General features: G+C 41.2%; 1 protein-coding gene across 1 annotated transcript in view; it reads left to right on the forward strand.

The window, feature by feature from the left end:
* BRCA1 (BRCA1 DNA repair associated) overlaps positions 1–18,292 on the forward strand; it is a 127,652-nt gene that overhangs the window by 97,158 nt on the left and 12,202 nt on the right. The window contains 3 exon segments of the mRNA XM_060203427.1: positions 5,646–5,729; positions 12,109–12,163; positions 16,807–16,880. Coding sequence (XP_060059410.1) covers positions 5,646–5,729; positions 12,109–12,163; positions 16,807–16,880 — 213 coding nt within the window.

Here is an 18,292-nt window from a genome sequence, read left to right on the forward strand (position 1 = left end):
TTATTACACTCAACATGATTTTTTCAAGGTCTATCCAAGATTGGCTGAAAATGGTGAAGTCACCATTTTTTACAGCTGAGTAGTATTCCATTGTGTATATATACCACAGCTTGCTCAGCCACTCATCTGTTGTTGGACACCTGGATTGCTTCCAGGTTTTGGCTGTTACAAATTGTGCTGCCAAGAACATATGTGTACACAGATCTTTTTGGATAGATGTGTTGAGTTCCTTAGGATATATCCCCAGGAGAGGAATTGCAGGGTCATAAGGTAGGTCCATTTCTAGCCTTCTGAGAATTCTGCAGACTGTTCTCCACAGAGGTTGGACCAATTTACATTCTCACCAGCAGTGCAGGAGCGTTCCTTCGACCCCATACCTTCTCCAGCATTTGCTGCTGTTACCTTTTCTGATGTATGACATTCTCACAGGAGTGAAGTGATATCTCATTGTTGTCTTGATTTGCATTACTCTGACAATCAGAGACTTGGAGCATTTTTTTCATGTGTTTCTCAGCCTTTTGGATCTCTTCTGTGGTGAATATAATGTCCAAGTCCTCCCCCCATTTTTGGATGGGGTTATTTGTTGTCTTGTTGAGTCTGGCAAGCTCTTTATATATGTTGGTTATTAAACTCTTATCTGATGTATGACATGTAAAGATCTTCTCCCATTCTGTGAGGGGTCTCTTGATTTGGGTAGTGGTTTCTTTTGCTGTGAAGAAGCTTTTTAATTTGATGTAGTCCCATAGGTTTATACTTGCCTTAGTCTTCTTTGTAATTGGATTCGTTTCATTGAAAATGTCTTTAAAATGTATGCAGAAAAGAGTTCTGCCAATATTTTCCTCTAAGTATCTGATAGTTTGTGGTCTAACATCCAAGTCCTTGATCCACTTGGAATTTACTTTTGTATTTGGTGAAATACAGTGATTCAGTTTCATTCTTCTGCATATTTCAACCCATTGTTTCCAACACCATTTGTTGAAGAGACTCTGCTTTCCCCATGTAATAGTCTGGGCCACTTTGTCAAAGATTAGATGTCCATAGGTGTGGGGCCTCATTTCTGGGTTCTTAGTTCTATTCCACTGGTCAGTGTGTCTATTCATGTTCCAGTACCAAGCAGTTTTGATGACAATGGCCCTATAATACAGTTTGAAATCTGGGATTGTGATGCCTCCAGTTCTGTTCTTTTTTCTCAAGATTGTTTTGGCAATTCTAGGCCTTTTCTGGTTCCAGATAAATATTTGTAGCATTTTTTCTATTCTCCTAAAAAATGTGCTTGAGATCTTGATGGGGATAGCATTAAATTTGTAGATGGCTCTGGGTAATATATTCATTTTGATGATGTTAATTCTTCCAACCCATGAACATGGAATATCTTTCCACTTCTTTGAGTCTTTTTCAGTTTCTTTGAGTAGGGACTCATAATTTTCAGTATACAAGTCTTTCACTTCTTTGGTTAGGTTTACTCCTAGATATTTTATTGTTTTTGTTGCTATAGTAAAAGGAATTGTTTTCTGGATTTCAATTTCTTCTAACTTAGTGTTTGCATAGAGGAATGCCACTGACTTTTGAATGTTAATTTTGTAGCCTGACACCTTACTGTATTGCCTGATGATTTCCAAAAGCTTCTTGCTGGATTCCTTAGGATTTTCCATGTATACTATCATGTCATCTGCAAATAGGGAGAGTTTGACTTCTTCTCTTCCAATCTGTATCCCTTGAATTCCTTGCTCCTGCCTGATTGCTATGGCAAGAACTTCCAACACTGTGTTGAATAGTAATGGTGATAGTGGGCATCCCTGTCTAGTACCTGATCTGAGGGGAAATGCTTCCAGTTTTTCACCATTGAGTATGATGTTGGCTGTAGGTTTGCTATATATAGACTCTACTATCTTCAGGAATTTTCCATCTATTCCCATTTTTTGTAGTGTTTTGATCATAAAGGGATGCTGTATTTTGTCAAAGGCTTTCTCTGCATCTATTGATATGACCATGTGGGTTTTGGTCTTGCTTTTGTTGATGTGGTGGATCACATTGATTGATTTACGTATATTAAACCAACCTTGCATGCCTGGGATAAACCCCACTTGGTCATGATGAACAATCTTTTTGATATACTGCTGTATCCGGTTGGCTAGAATTTTGTTCAATATTTTAGCATCTGTGTTCATCAAAGATATTGGTCTGTAGTTTTCTTTTTTGGTTGTGTCCCTGTCTACTTTTGGTATCAGGGTGATGTTGGCTTCATAGAAGCTGGCAGGGAGTATTCCAGTGTCTTCAATCTTCTGGAAGACTTTTAAAAGTAGTGGTATTAGTTCTTCTTTGAAAGTTTTGTAGAATTCATTTGTAAAACCATCTGGTCCAGGACTTTTATTTTTGGGGAGATTTTTGATAACTGTTTCAATTTCATTAGCTGTGATGGGCCTGTTCATGTTATCCACTTCCTCTTGACTTAGTTTTGGAAGTTGGTAGGTATCTAGGAAATCGTCCATTTCTTCCAGGTTCTCTAGCTTGGTGGCATATAGTTGTTCATAGAAGCCTCGCATGATAAGTTGAATTTCTGCAGTGTCTGTTGTGATATCTTCTCTTTCATTTACTATCCGATTTATTTGGGTCTTCTCCCTTTTTTGTTTTGTGAGTCTAGCTAAAGGTTTGTCGATTTTGTTTACTCTTTCGAAGAACCAACATTTACTTTCGTTGATCTTTTGTATGGTTTTCCTATTCTCAATGTTATTTATTTTTGCCCTAACTTTAGTGATTTCTGTCCTTCTGGTTGCTTTAGGGTTCCTTTGATGTTCTTCTTCTAGGTCTTTAAGATGTGCAATCAGGCTGTTTATTTGTGCTTTTTCTTGTTCCCTAATATGTGCTTGTATAGCTATGAACTTCCCTCTTAGGACTGCTTTAGCTGTGCCCCAAATATTTTGATAGCTTGTGTCTTCATTTTCATTGAACTCTCGAAACATTTTTGATTTCTTCCTTGATTTCCTCTTTGACCCAGAAGTTGTTAAGAAGTGTACTGTTGAGCTTCCACATTTTGGCACTGTTACTAATCTTTTGTTGATTGTTAAGTGTTAGTTTAATTCCACTGTGGTCTGAGAAGATGCTTGGGATGATTTCAATGCTCTTGAATTGACTGCTGCTTTCTTTGTGGCCTAACATATGGTCTATCCTTGAGAATGACCCATGTGGATTTGAGTAAAATGTGTATTCCAGTTTCTTGGGATGAATGACTCTGAATATGTCCAATGGTTCTAGTTTATCTATCTCTTCATTTAGCTCCCTTGTGTCTTTATTGATTTTCTGCCTGGATGATCTGTCAAGTTGAGAGAGTGGGGTGTTGAAGTCCCCTACTATGATTGTGTTACTGTTAATATATTGCTGTAGCTCTTTCAGTAGAAGTTTGATGTATTTAGATGGCTTCTCATTGGGTGCATAGATGTTAATAATTGTTAAGTCCACTTGCTTGACTGATCCTCTGAGCATTAAGTAGTGTCCATTTCTATCTTTTTTAATCTTATCTATTTTAAAGTCTATCATGTCAGATATGAGAATAGCTGCTCCTGCCCTTTTGTGTGGGCCATTGGTTTGTATGATAGTTTTCCATCCTTTCACTTAAAGTCTGTGTTTGTCTTGTTGAGTTAGGTGGGTTTCCTGTAGACAGCATATTGTTGGGTTGTGTTTTCAGATCCATCTTCCTACTCTGTGTCTTTTAATAGGTGAATTCAGGAAATTGACATTTATTGATATCAAAGATTGAAGATATTTTAACGCCATTCTTGTAGAGTTTTAGAGTGTTCTGATATATGTCCTATTTGTGGTGATCTGGTTGTTTATAGGAGACCTTTCAGAACTTCTTTCAGGGCAGGCTTGGTGATGGTTGCTTCCTTCAACTGTTGCTTGTCTGAGAAGGTTTTGATGCTTCCATCTAGTCTGAATGACAGTCTAGCAGGATATAGTATTCTTGGCTGAAAGCCTTTCTCATTGAGCACTCGATAGATATCTTGCCATTCTCTTCTGGCCTGTAGTGTTTGTATGGAGAAGTCTGCTGCTAATCTTATGGGTTTTCCTTTGTAGGTGACTCTTTGTTTTTCTCTTGCAGCCTTCAGGATCCTTTCTTTATCCTTATTCCTTTCCATTCTAAGTATGACATGTCTTGGTGTCTTGAGGTCTGGGTTAATTCTGTTTGGGACCCTCTGGGCTTCTTGAATTTTTATGTCTTTGATGTTGTCTAGACTAGAGAAGTTTTCAGCTACTATGGCCTGGAAAATGCTTTCTTCCTCTCCTTCTCTTTCTTCCTCTGGTATGCCAATAATGCGTATATTGTTTCTTTTGAAGTCATCCCATAGGACTCTTTGTTGTTTTCAGCATCTCTTAATCTCTTTTTGACATCTCTTACTTCTTTTTTGGTTGTCTCTAATTCATCCTCCATCTTGCTGATTCTGTCTTCAGCCTCATTGATTCTATTCTCTCTGCCCTCTACTGTTTTCTGGAGTTCATCTATTTTGTTGCCTTGCTCTGTTACTGTTTTAGCTTGTTCAGCTAGTTGCCTTCTTAGCTCAGCAATTTCAGCTTTCAGCTGTCTAATAACCATGAGATAATTAGTATTTTCTTCCATATTCTCATTTGTTGTTCCTGCATTTCTGGTTACAATTTTTTCAAATTCTTTACTCACTCCTGTTATTATTTCCTTAGCTAATGTTTGGATGTTGAACTCGTTATTTTGTGCTTCACCCTCTGGAGGACTTTTAGCTGGACTCTTACCCTGGTTCATTTCTCCAATATTTTTTCTTGTTGTTTTAACCATTTTATATATTATGTTATGAGTTTCCTTTATCAGTACTTTTCAAATTATTTATCACTATTGCCTGGATTGACTTGTGTCTAAGTAAGTTAATTAAAGGGTTCACAGTGGTGGAAGTTAACAGTTATTTCAATCCCTGAGTTGGAGCTCAGTGGCTTAAAAGCCTCTTTTTTTTTTTTTCCTTCCCTGTAGCCTATGGGAGCCTGAGGGCTTTTAAACTATCAGTATCCTTCTTAGTTTAATAACTGACTCCTGACCAAGAGATAAAGCAGGGTGTGGCAGAGATAATCCAGTGGTTATGCAAAGAGACTTTCACAGCCCCTCAGCTATGCCACCGAGGTATAGGTCTTCTTAGTTTCCTGGTTAGATCTCTGTCACCTGGTGTCCCTTCCTGTTGCTGCTCCAGATTCTGAGGGTAGTAGCAATGGAGACTCAGAGTTGCACTTGGTGAGCCTCTGGGGAGTCCTTTCCTCCCTTCAGCTGTCCCCTTGTTGTGGAGCAGACTGGAGGTGGTGTCTCCACTGATAAACTGCTGAACTGTTAGCAGTCTCTTAATCTCTCCTTAGGCCCCTCTCTCCTCTCTGTCACCAGCCACGCGTGTTTGTACTCACGGGTGATTTACTGGGTTTTTGTGGTCATTCTAGTCCTGTCTTGTTTCGGTCCCGGGTGGTCTCCTTTGGTATTCCTAGTTGATCCTGGAGAGGAGAGGAGAGAAAGCGATCTGCTGCTCGTAGCTCCGCCTCCGGAAGTCGAATCCCCTGGTGAATTTCTTAAACACAATATATCTTTGCTTCTGTTGAGGGAGACTTCTCTTTGATCCTTACTGTTTGGGTTTGTTTACTTTCAGCTTGAATTTGAAGTTCAAGGAGATGTTGTCAATGGAAGAAATCACCAAGGTCCAAAGCGAGCTAGAGAATCTCAGGACAGAAAGGTAAAAGTTGGGCAGGAGGGATAGTATAATGCTTATTTAAAATACTTCCATGTCTGAGGCTCCAGAGTCCCAGGTTCAGTCCCACATGCCACCATTTTTAAAATCTATTTTATTTATTTATTTATGCTACCAGGCTTATTACTGAGACTCTATGCCTATATGATGCCCCATTCCCAGTGACCATTTTCCCCCTTCTTTCTTTTTGAGAGGGAGTGAGAAAGATAGACTGCTCCCTGCATGTAAGGATAAGGCACTTGAACCTGGGTTGTTCTTGCATGTGGATAATATGAATTCTATCAGGTATGCCACCACCAGACCCAGAGATGAATCTTTAAAAAAAAATAATAAATAAGAGGGAGTCGGGTGATAGCGCAGCGGGTTAAGGGCACATGGCACAAAGCGCAAGGACCAGTATGAGGATCCCAGTTCGATCCCCTGGCTCCCCACCTGTAAGGGAGTCACTTCACAGGCGGTGAAGCAGGTCTGCAGGTGTCTATCTTTCTCTCCCTCCTCTGTCTTCCCCTCCTGTCTTCATTTCTTTCTTTCCTGTACAACAACGACAACATCAGTAACAACAACAATAATAACTACAACAATGAAAAAACAAGGACAACAAAAGGGAAAATAAATAAATATTAAAAAATTTTAAGAAAAAGAAATGTAAAATCGCTCCTCCTCTTTATGTTGACAAGAACTACCACCCACCTTGCTTATCAGCCAGCCCCCCTTAGCACAAATTATCTCATTCATCTTTTGGCGCCTCAAGCATGAAAGTCTTTTTGCATAACCATTATGCTATCTCCTAGCTGCTCATTCGTGTGTGTGTGTGTGTGTGTGTGTGTGTGTGTGTGTGTGTGTGTGTGTGTGTGTGTGTGTACACTTTTTTTTTAACCACTGCTCAACTCTGGCTTATGGTAATTTGGGAGATTGAACCTAGGACTTTGGAGCCTCAGGCATGAGAGTCTGTTTGCATAACCATTATGCTATCTACCCGCCGCCCACTATCTACTCTCCGACTTCATTCATCTTTTAAGGGGTATTCTCTTATTCTCATTGCTAGAGCACTAGCTAGGTGCTTTCATATAGTGTTTGTTTGTTTTTTCCTTTCTAGTCCAACAAGGAAAGTTATCTCCATTTTAGGAATGAAGGGATTTAGAGGTTTAGAGGAGCTTATGATTTAAATTCCAGTCTGGAATTCAGATCTTAGCTGATAAGTGATAGAACTAGGCTTTATCCTTTCTTAAATAAAAAATAAATTAAAAAAAAAAAAACTGGGGTTTGAAATATAGGTAAGTCTAAAGGCTTTGCTGCTTTTACTTCACCATAGTGTCTTTCTCTAAATCAGTGTGCTAAGTGCTGTTAGGAGGATATACTCAGTGCTATCTGTGAAACAGGAAAAAAAATTAATATTTAATAACTGACACCTGTGTTATATATAGTGACACTTTCATAGCAACTCCACGAGGTATTAACTATATGATAGAATACTAAGGCTCAGAGAGGTTGAGCAAATTGCTGGAGTTTACACAACTAGTTGTGAATCCACAACTAATTAAATCCAGGCACTCTAATTCTAGAATCTGGGCTCTTAATGGCCCATAGTTTCTTTGAAAATTGGAACTTTCATGAAGGGAGAAAAGAAAGGATTATACTTTCAACTTTGCAAATGGTAGGCTACAGGCCCAGGAAGACTCAGCAACTTCCCTTGGAACATGATGTAGCCAATCTGCCCTTCTCTCAGGGGAGAGAGTTCATGCAAGATTTTGCATCTGCCTGTCAGGTCTAAGATGGCTGCTTTTTCAGCTGTATACTGCTGGGCATTTCAAAACACCCCCATATGGGTCACCGTCTATCTCTTTACAGAACTTGAGTGAGAATTAGTAGAGGTGATTTTTCTAAAGAAAACTGTCTTAGGAGATAATCACAAATCAAGTGCAAGATCTCTGAAGCCTTGGAGACTACTCACTTGCACCCTCTTAGCCTATAAAGTAATTTCCAGATGCTAAGATACTGGCCCTATTTTTACTTCTGCTTTCACCTCAAGGGAGCTCCATGTGAGCAAGCCTTTGTTTTTACTCCACAGTTTACAAGGTGAAATTAGCAGTGAAAATACTGAAAGTAATAGCATTCGAAAGATACTAAATGTCACCGCTGTATTTTCCTGTGGAAAAGCAATGTATTTGTAGAACTTCAGATTTTCTTATCTCATAACTAGACATCATTGAATGTTAGCTTGAATGTAAAAAATTCCTAATCTTTTGTACTTTTCACAGCAACTCTGTTTAGTTGTCCAGAGAGAACTTTTAGCACTATGAGCATCTAAATTCTGTCAACAGGTTATAGATAGTTATTCACACAGTTAGGGAGAATGGCACAGAGGCTATCACTTAAAATTAAGAAAGACTTAGGGATCGGCAGTAATGCAACAGGTTAAACACACATGGCGTAAAGCACAGGGACCGGCATGAGGATACCGGTTCCAGCCCCCGGCTCCCCATCTGCAAGGGGATCTCTTCACAAGCAGTGAAGCAGGTCTGCAGGTGTCTATCTTTCTCTCTCCCTCTCTGTCTTCCCCTCCTCTCCCAATTTCTCTCTGTCCTATCCAATAACAGTGATAGCAGTAACAACAATAATAACAACAACGATAAACAAGGGCAACAAAAGGGGAGAAAAATAGCTTCCAGGAGCATTGGATTCATAGTGCAGGCACCGAGCCCCAGCAATAACCTTGGAGGGAAATAAATAAATAAATAAATAAATAAATAAATAATAAAAACTTATTCTGCTGCCATTTCTATGTTTCTGGCAATAGTTGGGAGGGAGAAGGCATTTCCTAAATGACACTTTATGTTCTAGCTTCCTGATGATTTTTCTCAGTCCAAGTCTCATTTGAATTAGGGTGACTTTTAGGCCTACGCAGTTTTATATCTAGCCAGGTCTTCCCCCACACACACACACACATACACACACACTCCGTGTGTGTTTTTTATTTGTTTTTATCTCACTATGAACTATTTCACTGCCCCATGCCAACATTTTCTGATCATTAGAGAAAAAGAGAGATATCAAAGCACTGGAGCTTCTCCAAGGATATGGGATTCCCATGTGGTATCTCGGCTTGAACCTAGGCCACTTGAGTAGCAAGACAGGCCTGACTTATTAGGTGAATTATCTCTCCAGCACCTTAGATTTCTTATTTTACATTATACCCATACCTCAGGCATGAGAGTCTCTTTGCATAATCGTTATGCTATTTACCTCCCACTCCAAGACTTTCATTTTTATGCTTCAGGCTCTCAGCTCCCAGGTTCAATCCTCAGCACCATCATAAACCAGTGCTGAGCAGTACACTGGTTAGAGAGAGAGAGATAGAAGAGATGACAGCACAGTTCAGCCATTTGTGAAGTTTCCCCTGTAATGTAAAGGTCCTCATGTGGTAGCTGGAGGCCTAAGCCTGGGTCCTCACATATGGTAAAGTCTGAGTTCTACTAAGTGAACTATCTCTTGGTCCCCAGTGGCCAACAACAACAACAAAAAAAAATTTTTTTCCCCCAGTATTATTGATGGGGCTCAGTCCGTTGCTCCTGGAGCCTTTTTTTATTTATTTATTTTCTCTTTTTGTCGCCCTTATTTTTATTGCTATACTTATTGCTGTTATTGGTGTTGTTGTTAGGACAGAGAGAAATAGAGAGAGGAGGGGAAGAGAAAGATAGACACCTGCAGACCTGCTTCACTGCTTGTGAAGCCACTCCCCTGCATGGTAGGGAGCTGAAGGCTTGAACTGGGATCCTTATGCCGGTTCTTGTGCATCATGCCATGTGCACTTAAACCGCTGAGCTACTGCCTGATCCCCAGCTAACAAAATTTGGTCAGACACAAAACTGTTTAAGTTATAGTGTGTGTGTCCCGGTTCGAGCCCCCAACTCCCCACTTGGCAGTGGGGTCACCTCACAAGCGGTGAAGCATGTCTGCAGGTGTCTGTCTTTCCCTCTCTCTCTGTCTTCCCTCCTCTCTCAATTTCTCTCTGTCCTATTCAGGACAGACAACAAAATGGAAAAGATGGCTGCCAGGAGCAATAGATTCGTAGTGCAGGCACGGATCCAGTGATAACCAGTGTGTGTGTGTGGGAGGCAGGAAAAAAAAAAAGAAGTACTGATATTATAGCTCAACTGGGTAATATGCTTGCTTTGCTGTGTACTCAACCCAGGTTTGAGTCTGGTTCCCACCACACTGAAGAAAGCTTAATGCTGTGGTCTACTTGATCACTCTGCAAAAAAAAAAGCCCAGAGCTGTGAAGCTATAGTGAGGAAAAGAAAAGAAAAAAAAGGAAGGAAGGAGGGTAGCACCTGTATATAAAATAAACATAGAATTCTCTACCAACTGGTGTATTGTACCAAAGTAAAAGACTCTGGGGTGGGGGAGGGGGGAGTACAGGTCCTGAAAAAGGGTGACAGAGGACCTAGTGGGGGTTGTATTGTTATGTGGAAAACTGAGAAATGTTATGCATGTACAAACTATTGTATTTACTGTCGACTGTAAAACATTAATTCCCCCAATAAAGAAATTTAAAAAAAAAAAAAAAGAAGTCTACCAATTGAGGGTCATGGTTGGTGCTGATGTACCACATCTGCCTAAGCATCAGATATCAGCTAATACTTGAATTTCTTGCCATTCAGGCCTTATATATAACAAAGTGGGGGGAGGGGGATGCCTAACTTGCCCAATAGAATATGGATGAGGCCCTGGATTCAAGCCCCAGCACAACATGGGAACACTATAGCACAGAGAGCAGTCCCCACTATGGTGGGACAGTGCTGTGGTATCTCTCCTGCTCTCTCTATGAAGTAAAAGTGACAGAAAAGTAGGCCTGGAACAGAGAAATTGTACATGTGCAATGCCTAACATCACAATAATGAATTAAGTATATAAAGGAAGACCAATGTTTCTCTTGTCTTTAACAAGAGGTGAGGTCATATGCAAAAGTCATCAGGGAAGACCCTGGACCTGATTTAGTGCCTAGGTGAGAATCCCTGAATGACCAAAAAAAAAAAAAAAAAAAGGCTGTGGAATAGATTGGCTACGTATATACATCAAAAGGTATTCTAGGGAGCTGGGCGGTAGCACAGCGGGATAAGCGCACATGGCACAAAGAACAAGGACCGGCATAAGGATCCCAGTTAGAGCCCCCAGATCCCCACCTGCAGGGGTTCACTTCGCAGTCAGTGAAGCAGGTCTGCAGGTGTCTATCTTTCTCTCTTCCTCTCTGTCTTCCCTCTCTGTCTTCCCTCCTCTCTTGATTTCTCTCGGTCCTTTCCAACAACAGCTATGACAATAATAACAACTACAAGCACAAGAACAATAAAATGGGAAAAATGGCCTCCAGGAGCAGTGGATTTGTAGTGCAGGCAAAAAAGGTATTCTGGGAGTCGGGTGGTAGTACAGCGGGTTAAGCGCACGTGGCGCAAAGCGCAAGGACTGGCTTAAGGATCCCGGTTTGAGCTCCCCGGCTCCCCACCTGCAGGGGAGTCGCAGCAACAATAAAAAAAAAAGACAACAAGGGCAACAAAAGGAAAATAAATAAATGAAAAAAAAATTTTAAAAAAAGGTATTCTGGGGTAGAGATACATAGCATATTGGTTATGCAAAGAGATTCTCATGCCTGAACTTCAAAAGTTCCAGGTACAATCCCCGTACCACCATATGCTAGAGTTGAGCAGTACTCTGGTTTAAAACAAAAAAGGGGGGGGGGGTCAGGCAGTGGCACACTGGGTGAAGCGCACATAGTACGAAGCATAAGAACTCGTGCAAGGATCCCAGTTTGAGCCCCCAGCTCCCCACCTACGGGGGGTGGGGGGAGGTGTTTCACAAGTGGTAAAGCATCTTTCTCTTACCCTTTCTCTCCCCGTCCCTCAATTTCTCTCTGTTCTATCAAATTTTTTTTAAAGGTGGAGGTATTCTAGGGAGCCAGGTGGTAGTGCACCTGGTCAAGCACACATAGTGCTAAGCACAAGGACCTGGCTTAGGGTCCCTGCTGCCCACCTGCAGCAGAGAAACATCACAAGCAGGTCTGCAGGTGTCTTTTTCCCTGTCTCCCTCTACCCTCTCAACTTCTCTCTGTCCTACCCAATAAAATGGAAAGAAGAAAAAGGAAAAGCTGGCCACTAGCAGCAGTGGATTAGTAGTGCCAGCACCCCCAGCAATAACCCTGGAGGCAAAAAAAAATTCTAAAATCTTTTAGTGCTCTGGATATTAGACTATTTCTGGAAAGTAGCAAAATTTATCAGAGGATAAAGAAAATAAAAATTCTTTGTTTTTGTGAGTCCTTTTATATAAATATTATATTCTTTATAACTAGTGTTCTCCCCCCCCTTTCTCCCAGATCTTCAAGGGCCTCGAAATCTGTTGCTACGGGCCCTTTACCAACATGCCCACAGGTAAGAGGCTAGGAGAAGTGCTCTGTCCAACCCTTATTTCTCCTAACACAGTGGGCTGTTAGAGGAGAGATCACCTTTTAGGATTTTCTCAGATTGGTGAGATATGCTCAGTGCTATTTCTCTACCATCTATCACAAAAAATTGCACCTACATGTTACCCTGTGGCAAGAAACGACCTATGCCCCTTTTCAGGACAAGAATCTGTGAAGAGTCAGTAACAGAAACAGGATGGGACCGGGTGGCTCACAAGCTTCTGGTTAAGTGCATGTATTATCATGCACGAAAACCCGGTTCAAGTCCCTAGACCCCAGTTGTGGGGGGAAAGTTTCACAAGTGATAAATCAGTGCAACAGGTATCTCTCTCTTCTCGCTCCTCCATACCTTTCAGTCTCTCTCTGTCCTATCAAATAAAATTAAATTTAAAAAAAAATTAAGGGAGTTGGGCGGTAGTGCAGTGGGTTAAGAGCACGTGGTGCAAAGCACAAGGACCAGCATAAGGATCCTGGTTCGAGCCCCCAGCTCCCCACCTGCAGGGGAGTCACTTCACAGGCGGTGGAGCAGGTCTGCAGGTGTCTCTCTTTCTCTCCCCCTCTCTGTCTTCCCCTCCTCTCTCCATTTCTCTCTGTCCTATCCAACAACAGTAAAAACAACAAGGGCAACAAAAAAGAAATTAAAAAAAATTCTAAAAAAAAAAACATTTTTTTAAGGAGACTGGGCAGTAGCACAGCAGGTTAAGCACATATGGTGCAAAGCACAAGAACCGGTGTTGGATCCCAGTTCAAGCCCTCGGCTACCCACCTGCAGGGGGATCGCTTCACAGGCAGTGAAGCAGGTCTGCAGGTGTCTATCTTTCTCTCCCCCTCTCTGTCTTCCCCTCCTCTCTGCATTTCTCTCTGTCCTATCCAAGGACAACAATAATAACAACGATAAACAACAAGGGCAACAAAAGGGGGAAGTATCCTACAGGAGCAGTGGGTTCAAAGTGCAAGCACTGAGCCCCAGCGATAACCCTGGAGGCAAAAACAACAACAACAACAAATTTTTTTTATAAGAATAATATGGAGGGCAGGGGTAGATAGCATAATGGTTATGCAAAGAGGCTTTCATGCCTGAAGCTCTGAAGTCCCAGGTTCAATCCCCTGCACCACCATAAGCCAAAACTGATCAGTGCTGTTGTAAAAAAGATAATATGGATATTAAAAACAAAAGTATGTTCTGTGCTCAGATGGGGTAGGGCTGCTTATCCTGCCTGTTTTTAGAAAGGGGGAGGACTAGTAAGAAGTTTCAGGTTTATAGACATCAAGAAAGATGTCCAAGGGGGTAGGGCAGTTTTGGAGTACCCAGTAGAGTGCACAAGCACCCAAGTTCAGGCTACCAATCCCCACCTGAAAGCTTCTCCCCCTCAGTGTTAACCTCCCTTCTCTCAATTTCTATCTTTATCAACAAAAGAAAAAGTAATTAGGAAAAAAATGGCCTCTGGGAGCAGTGGATTTGTAGTGCAGGCACCAAGCCCCAGTGATAACATCCCTGGTGGCAATTTGTTTTATTTATTTTTTTTTATATTTATATATTTTCCCTTTTGTTGTCCTTGTTTTTTATTGTTGTTGTAGTTATTGTTGTTATCCTGGTGGCAATTTGAAAAAGGAAGAGTTCTGGGTAAGATGGCTTACCCAATCGAGTGCACACTTTTCTTTATTTAAAAATTTTGGGGGGATGGAGCCGGGTGTTGGCGCAGTGGGTTAAGCGGACTGTGGCACAAAGTGCAAGGACCGGCATAAGGATCCAGGATCCCGGTTCGAGTCCCCGGCTCCCCACCTGCAGGGGAGTTGCTTCACAGCTGGTGAAGCAGGTCTGCAAGTGTCTGTCTTACTCCCCCTGTCTGTCTCCCCTCCTGTCTCCATTTCTCTCTGTCCTATCCAACAACAATGACAGCAATAACAACAATGATAAACAACAAGGGCAACAAAAGGGAAAATTAAAAATAAACATTTATTTTTTTTGTTATTCATTTATTTAATAGAGATAGCCTGAAATGGAGAGGGGGTGGGGTAGAGAGAGAAAAAAAGACACTTGCAGCCCTGCTTTACCACTTGCAAAACTTTCCCCCTGTAGGGGGAACCAGGGACTTGAACCTGGGTCCTTGTGCATTATAACATGTGCACTCAACCAGGTGCGCCATCACCTGGCCCCTAGAGTATATACTTTTATGTAGCACAGGATCAGGTTTTGAGCCCCTGCCACCACATGAGAACATCATGCCTGACACTAAGGAACAGCTCCATTTGAGTATTACTGTGCTGTGTTATCTCTTCTTCTCTCTCCTTTTGTCTTTTTCTGCTTAAGAAAAAAAAAAAACAAACTCCAATGAGACTAGTAGAATTGAACAGATACAAGACCCTGGCAGCATTATTTAAAAAAAAAAAAAATCCCAGGAGGTAGTGCGTTATAAAGCACGAAGTCCCAAATTCAATCCCCAGTATTGCATATGCCAGAGTAATGCTTTGGTTCTCATACCACCCTCCCTTCTCTAATAAGTAAACAGTCATTGCTAGGGTTTCACTGCTCCAGGATGATTTTTTAAGACAGAGAGAAAGAGACCATAGCACTGAAGTTTCCTCCATAGTGGTGGGGGCCAGGCTTAAACCTGAGTTACACACATGGCAAAGCAGCACACTATCCAAGTGAGCTATTTTGCCAGCCCTAATAAATAAGCAAATCTTTAAAGGAAAGGGAGATGATGGGGTGGATAGAGTGTTGGACCCTCAAGTATGATGTCCTGAGTTTGATCCCTAGGAATACATGCCACAGTTACCTGGTTCTCTCTTCCCACACACACTTTTTTTTTAACTTTTACTGTTTTACTTACTTTATTTTAATGAGAGAGAGAGAGAGATACACAAAGAAAGATAGGGACCAAAGCAGTACTCAGCTCTGGCTTATGGTGGTGCTGGGGATTGAAGCTGAAACTTCAGAATCTCAGGGATGAGTCTTGCATAATAACCCCATCCTTCCCCCTCTCTCATGAATAAATACATATTTAAGAAAGAAGAAAAGAATCCTCTTCTGTAACCACCTTCATTTGATACAGAGAAGAAAGTACAACAGCTGCAATAAGGCCTGTAGGTCTGAGGCCCCACACAGGCCCAGAGCAGGGGAAGACCATTGATGAATACTTTCTAATTAAGCTTGACACTCAGTATGATAATGATGTTAGAAGTGCTATGGGGCTCAGCTCTGTAGTTGTGTGGTTTTGAGGTCCTGATGTGTATATAGGTTTAGTGTGTGTGTGGGAGGGGGTATTTGTTTTCTGTTTTGTTTTTGCTTGTTTTTGTTGTTTTTTTTTGGGGGGTGGTCTTTTCTCCAGAATAAAAGCTATCCATTTTTGCCTCCTGCACCCAGTTATGCCCCTGAGACTTATCTTAATCCTCAGAAAATGGCTTTGGCGTTTGGTCAAGGACAGATGAATAGCAGAAAGAGAACCAGGCAAAGTAATTTTGCTTCTCTCTTTATTGGTTATTGATTGAATTTTTATGAAATTTCAAGTGTCACTCAAAGATTTCTCAGTGTTTATTTGTTTGGCTTTATTTTAACTCTGTTCTAATGGAAACCAGGGTCTCTTATAGGAATCATTTTGGAGTTAATTGGCCTCAGTTCATTCAGACAAACAGAAGTACCTCAGATTAAAGATTTTTAAAAAAGGAAAATTCATATGTCACAATTTAGAGTTTTACTTCCCACCCATCAACCTCTTTTGCTGTCAAATTTTCTGTTAAAGAAATCTTACAGTGTTGTGTAAGGGAAGACCTGTTTTATTTTTGAAAGTAATAAAAATGAGGCAAAAGAAATGATAAAATAGGGGCTGAGTGGTAGCACACCTGGTTGAGTGCACATATTACAATGCACAAGGACCCAGGTTGAAGCCCCCAGTCCCCACCTGCAGGGGGAAAAAAGAAATAACTTAGCAATCTCTAGAACTGGCGTGATGGGAAAGAGCACCCAAAGGGGTGCAGAAACTACCTGCTGATCAGTTCTCTGACCTTCCAGGTGCAAGTGGAGCATCTCTACAATCTCCTAGTATCTCAACTCGAGTGTGTTAGTTCCAGCTTAGCATGTAGCCTTTCCCTTCTTAGTCTCTGTTCAGAATGATGTTTGTTTTTTTTTTTACTTGTTTTGTTTTGTTTTGAATAAGTGAATTATCTCCTTGTCTCTTTACATTTAAAGTAAGTAATTACCACCCAGTATGGTGCGCTCAGTGACAGTGATTATCATTACCAGCACAGAATTAAGCAGAGAGAGAGAAAAGGCAGGTGATGGTTTTTCATGGAATCAACATGTGCACTCAATCAGTACACCACCACCTGGCCCCTTCTGATGTGTTTTAGTTGACTATCAAACCTTATCTACCAAGTGACCCTCTGAACACCGATAACCTGAGTAGGTAGCCTACGAAAGCAAATTGACTTAGTAGAGTCTATACCCCCTAGAGCAGATTTTAGTCTAAGGCCTTTCTGTCCCTTTGTAACAGAACTTTCTCCCACCAAGAAATCTTTTCATGAGTCTTCATCCAAGGGAGTGTGAGGTAGAGGGTCTGGATTAAATGTACAGACTACTGTAGTGGTTTTAAGTCTAAATGTTGTATTTAGATCAACTAGAATGGATGGTGTGCCTCTGTGGAGCTTCTGTGGTGAAGGAGACTTCATCATTCACCTTCAGCAAGGTAAGCATTTGGTGCCCTATCGGGGGAGAATACAGTATTTCGTACTCTGTTCAAGCAAGACAGGTACCCACTGGTCTCTGAAGCCCCCCAGTGTAGCCTCAGAAGCATCTCCCACTCCCCCTTCCTCTCTTTCTCTATTTTATTTTATTTTATTTTGGATAGAGACAAACTGAGAGGGCTGGAGGTATGAATTGGCCTGCTGATGCCCATGTTCAGTGGAGAATCAATTACAGAAGACGGAACTCCTACCTTCACCCCAAAAATAATTTTTAAAAAGTATTTTTAAGTTTATTTATTTATTTATTGGATAGAAATAGCCATAATTTGAGAGGGACAGGGGTGATAGAAAGGGAGAGAGGTCGAGAGACACCTGCAGCCCAGCTTCACCGCTTGGAAAGCTTTCTCCTGCAGGTGGGGACTGGGGGCTTGAATCTGGGTCTTTGCACATTGTAATTATGTGCGCTTAACCAGATGTGCCACCACCTAGCCCCCCCCAAATAATTTTGATTCATACTCCCAGTGGGGGAGAAATGATACGGAGATGACCTGAGCACTCTGAACTCCAACTCTATCAGGACCAGGACCCAGAAGAGAAGAGGAAAAAGGCAAGGACATTTGGATATAGTAACGGGTAGTGTGTTTGATCTAGAAAGGAAGAGAAGATGGGACATTTAAAAAAATAGGCAAATAAAAACAAATATAGACAGATAGTTGGAGAACCTTAGGAGCTTATATTGGAGGGACTAGGGATTCAGAGCTCTCTGATAGTGGGAACAGTATGGAGTTATAAATACCTTGTTACTTGTAATTTTGTAAATATTAAATCACTAATTTTTTTAAAGATTTTATTTATTTATTTATTCATGAGAAAGATAGGAGAGAAAGAACCAGGCATCACTCTGGCATATGTGCTGCTGGGGATTGAACTCAGGACCTCATGCTTGAGAGTCCTTGCTTTATCCACTGTGCCACCTCCTAGACCACATAAATCACTAATTTAAAAATAAAAATAAATAAAAGGAACAGGGATGTTTCCAGTGGAGGGAATGGGACACCAAACTCTGTTGGTGGGAATTGTATGGAATTGTATCCCTTATCTTACAATCTTGTTAATCATTATCAAATCACTAATAAAGACCAAAAAAAAATAAATAAAAGAAATTGAGGAGGTGGAGACAGACACCTGCAGCATTTTATCATTTGTGAAGTTTTATCATTTGTGAAGTTTCCCCCTGTAGTTAGGGACTAGGGGGCTTGAACCTGGGTTCCTTATGTGCTTAACCAGGTACACCACCACCTGGCCTGGCCCCCAGAAACTTTTGCACCAAGCTTTCTCTGACCACAAACCTCTGCCAGAAGATTCTTTTTTTTTTTTTTTTTTTGCCTCCAGGGTTATTGCTGGGGCTCGGTGC

The sequence above is a fragment of the Erinaceus europaeus genome, chromosome 12 (genome assembly GCF_950295315.1).
Source record: "Erinaceus europaeus chromosome 12, mEriEur2.1, whole genome shotgun sequence".
NCBI lineage: Eukaryota > Metazoa > Chordata > Mammalia > Eulipotyphla > Erinaceidae > Erinaceus > Erinaceus europaeus.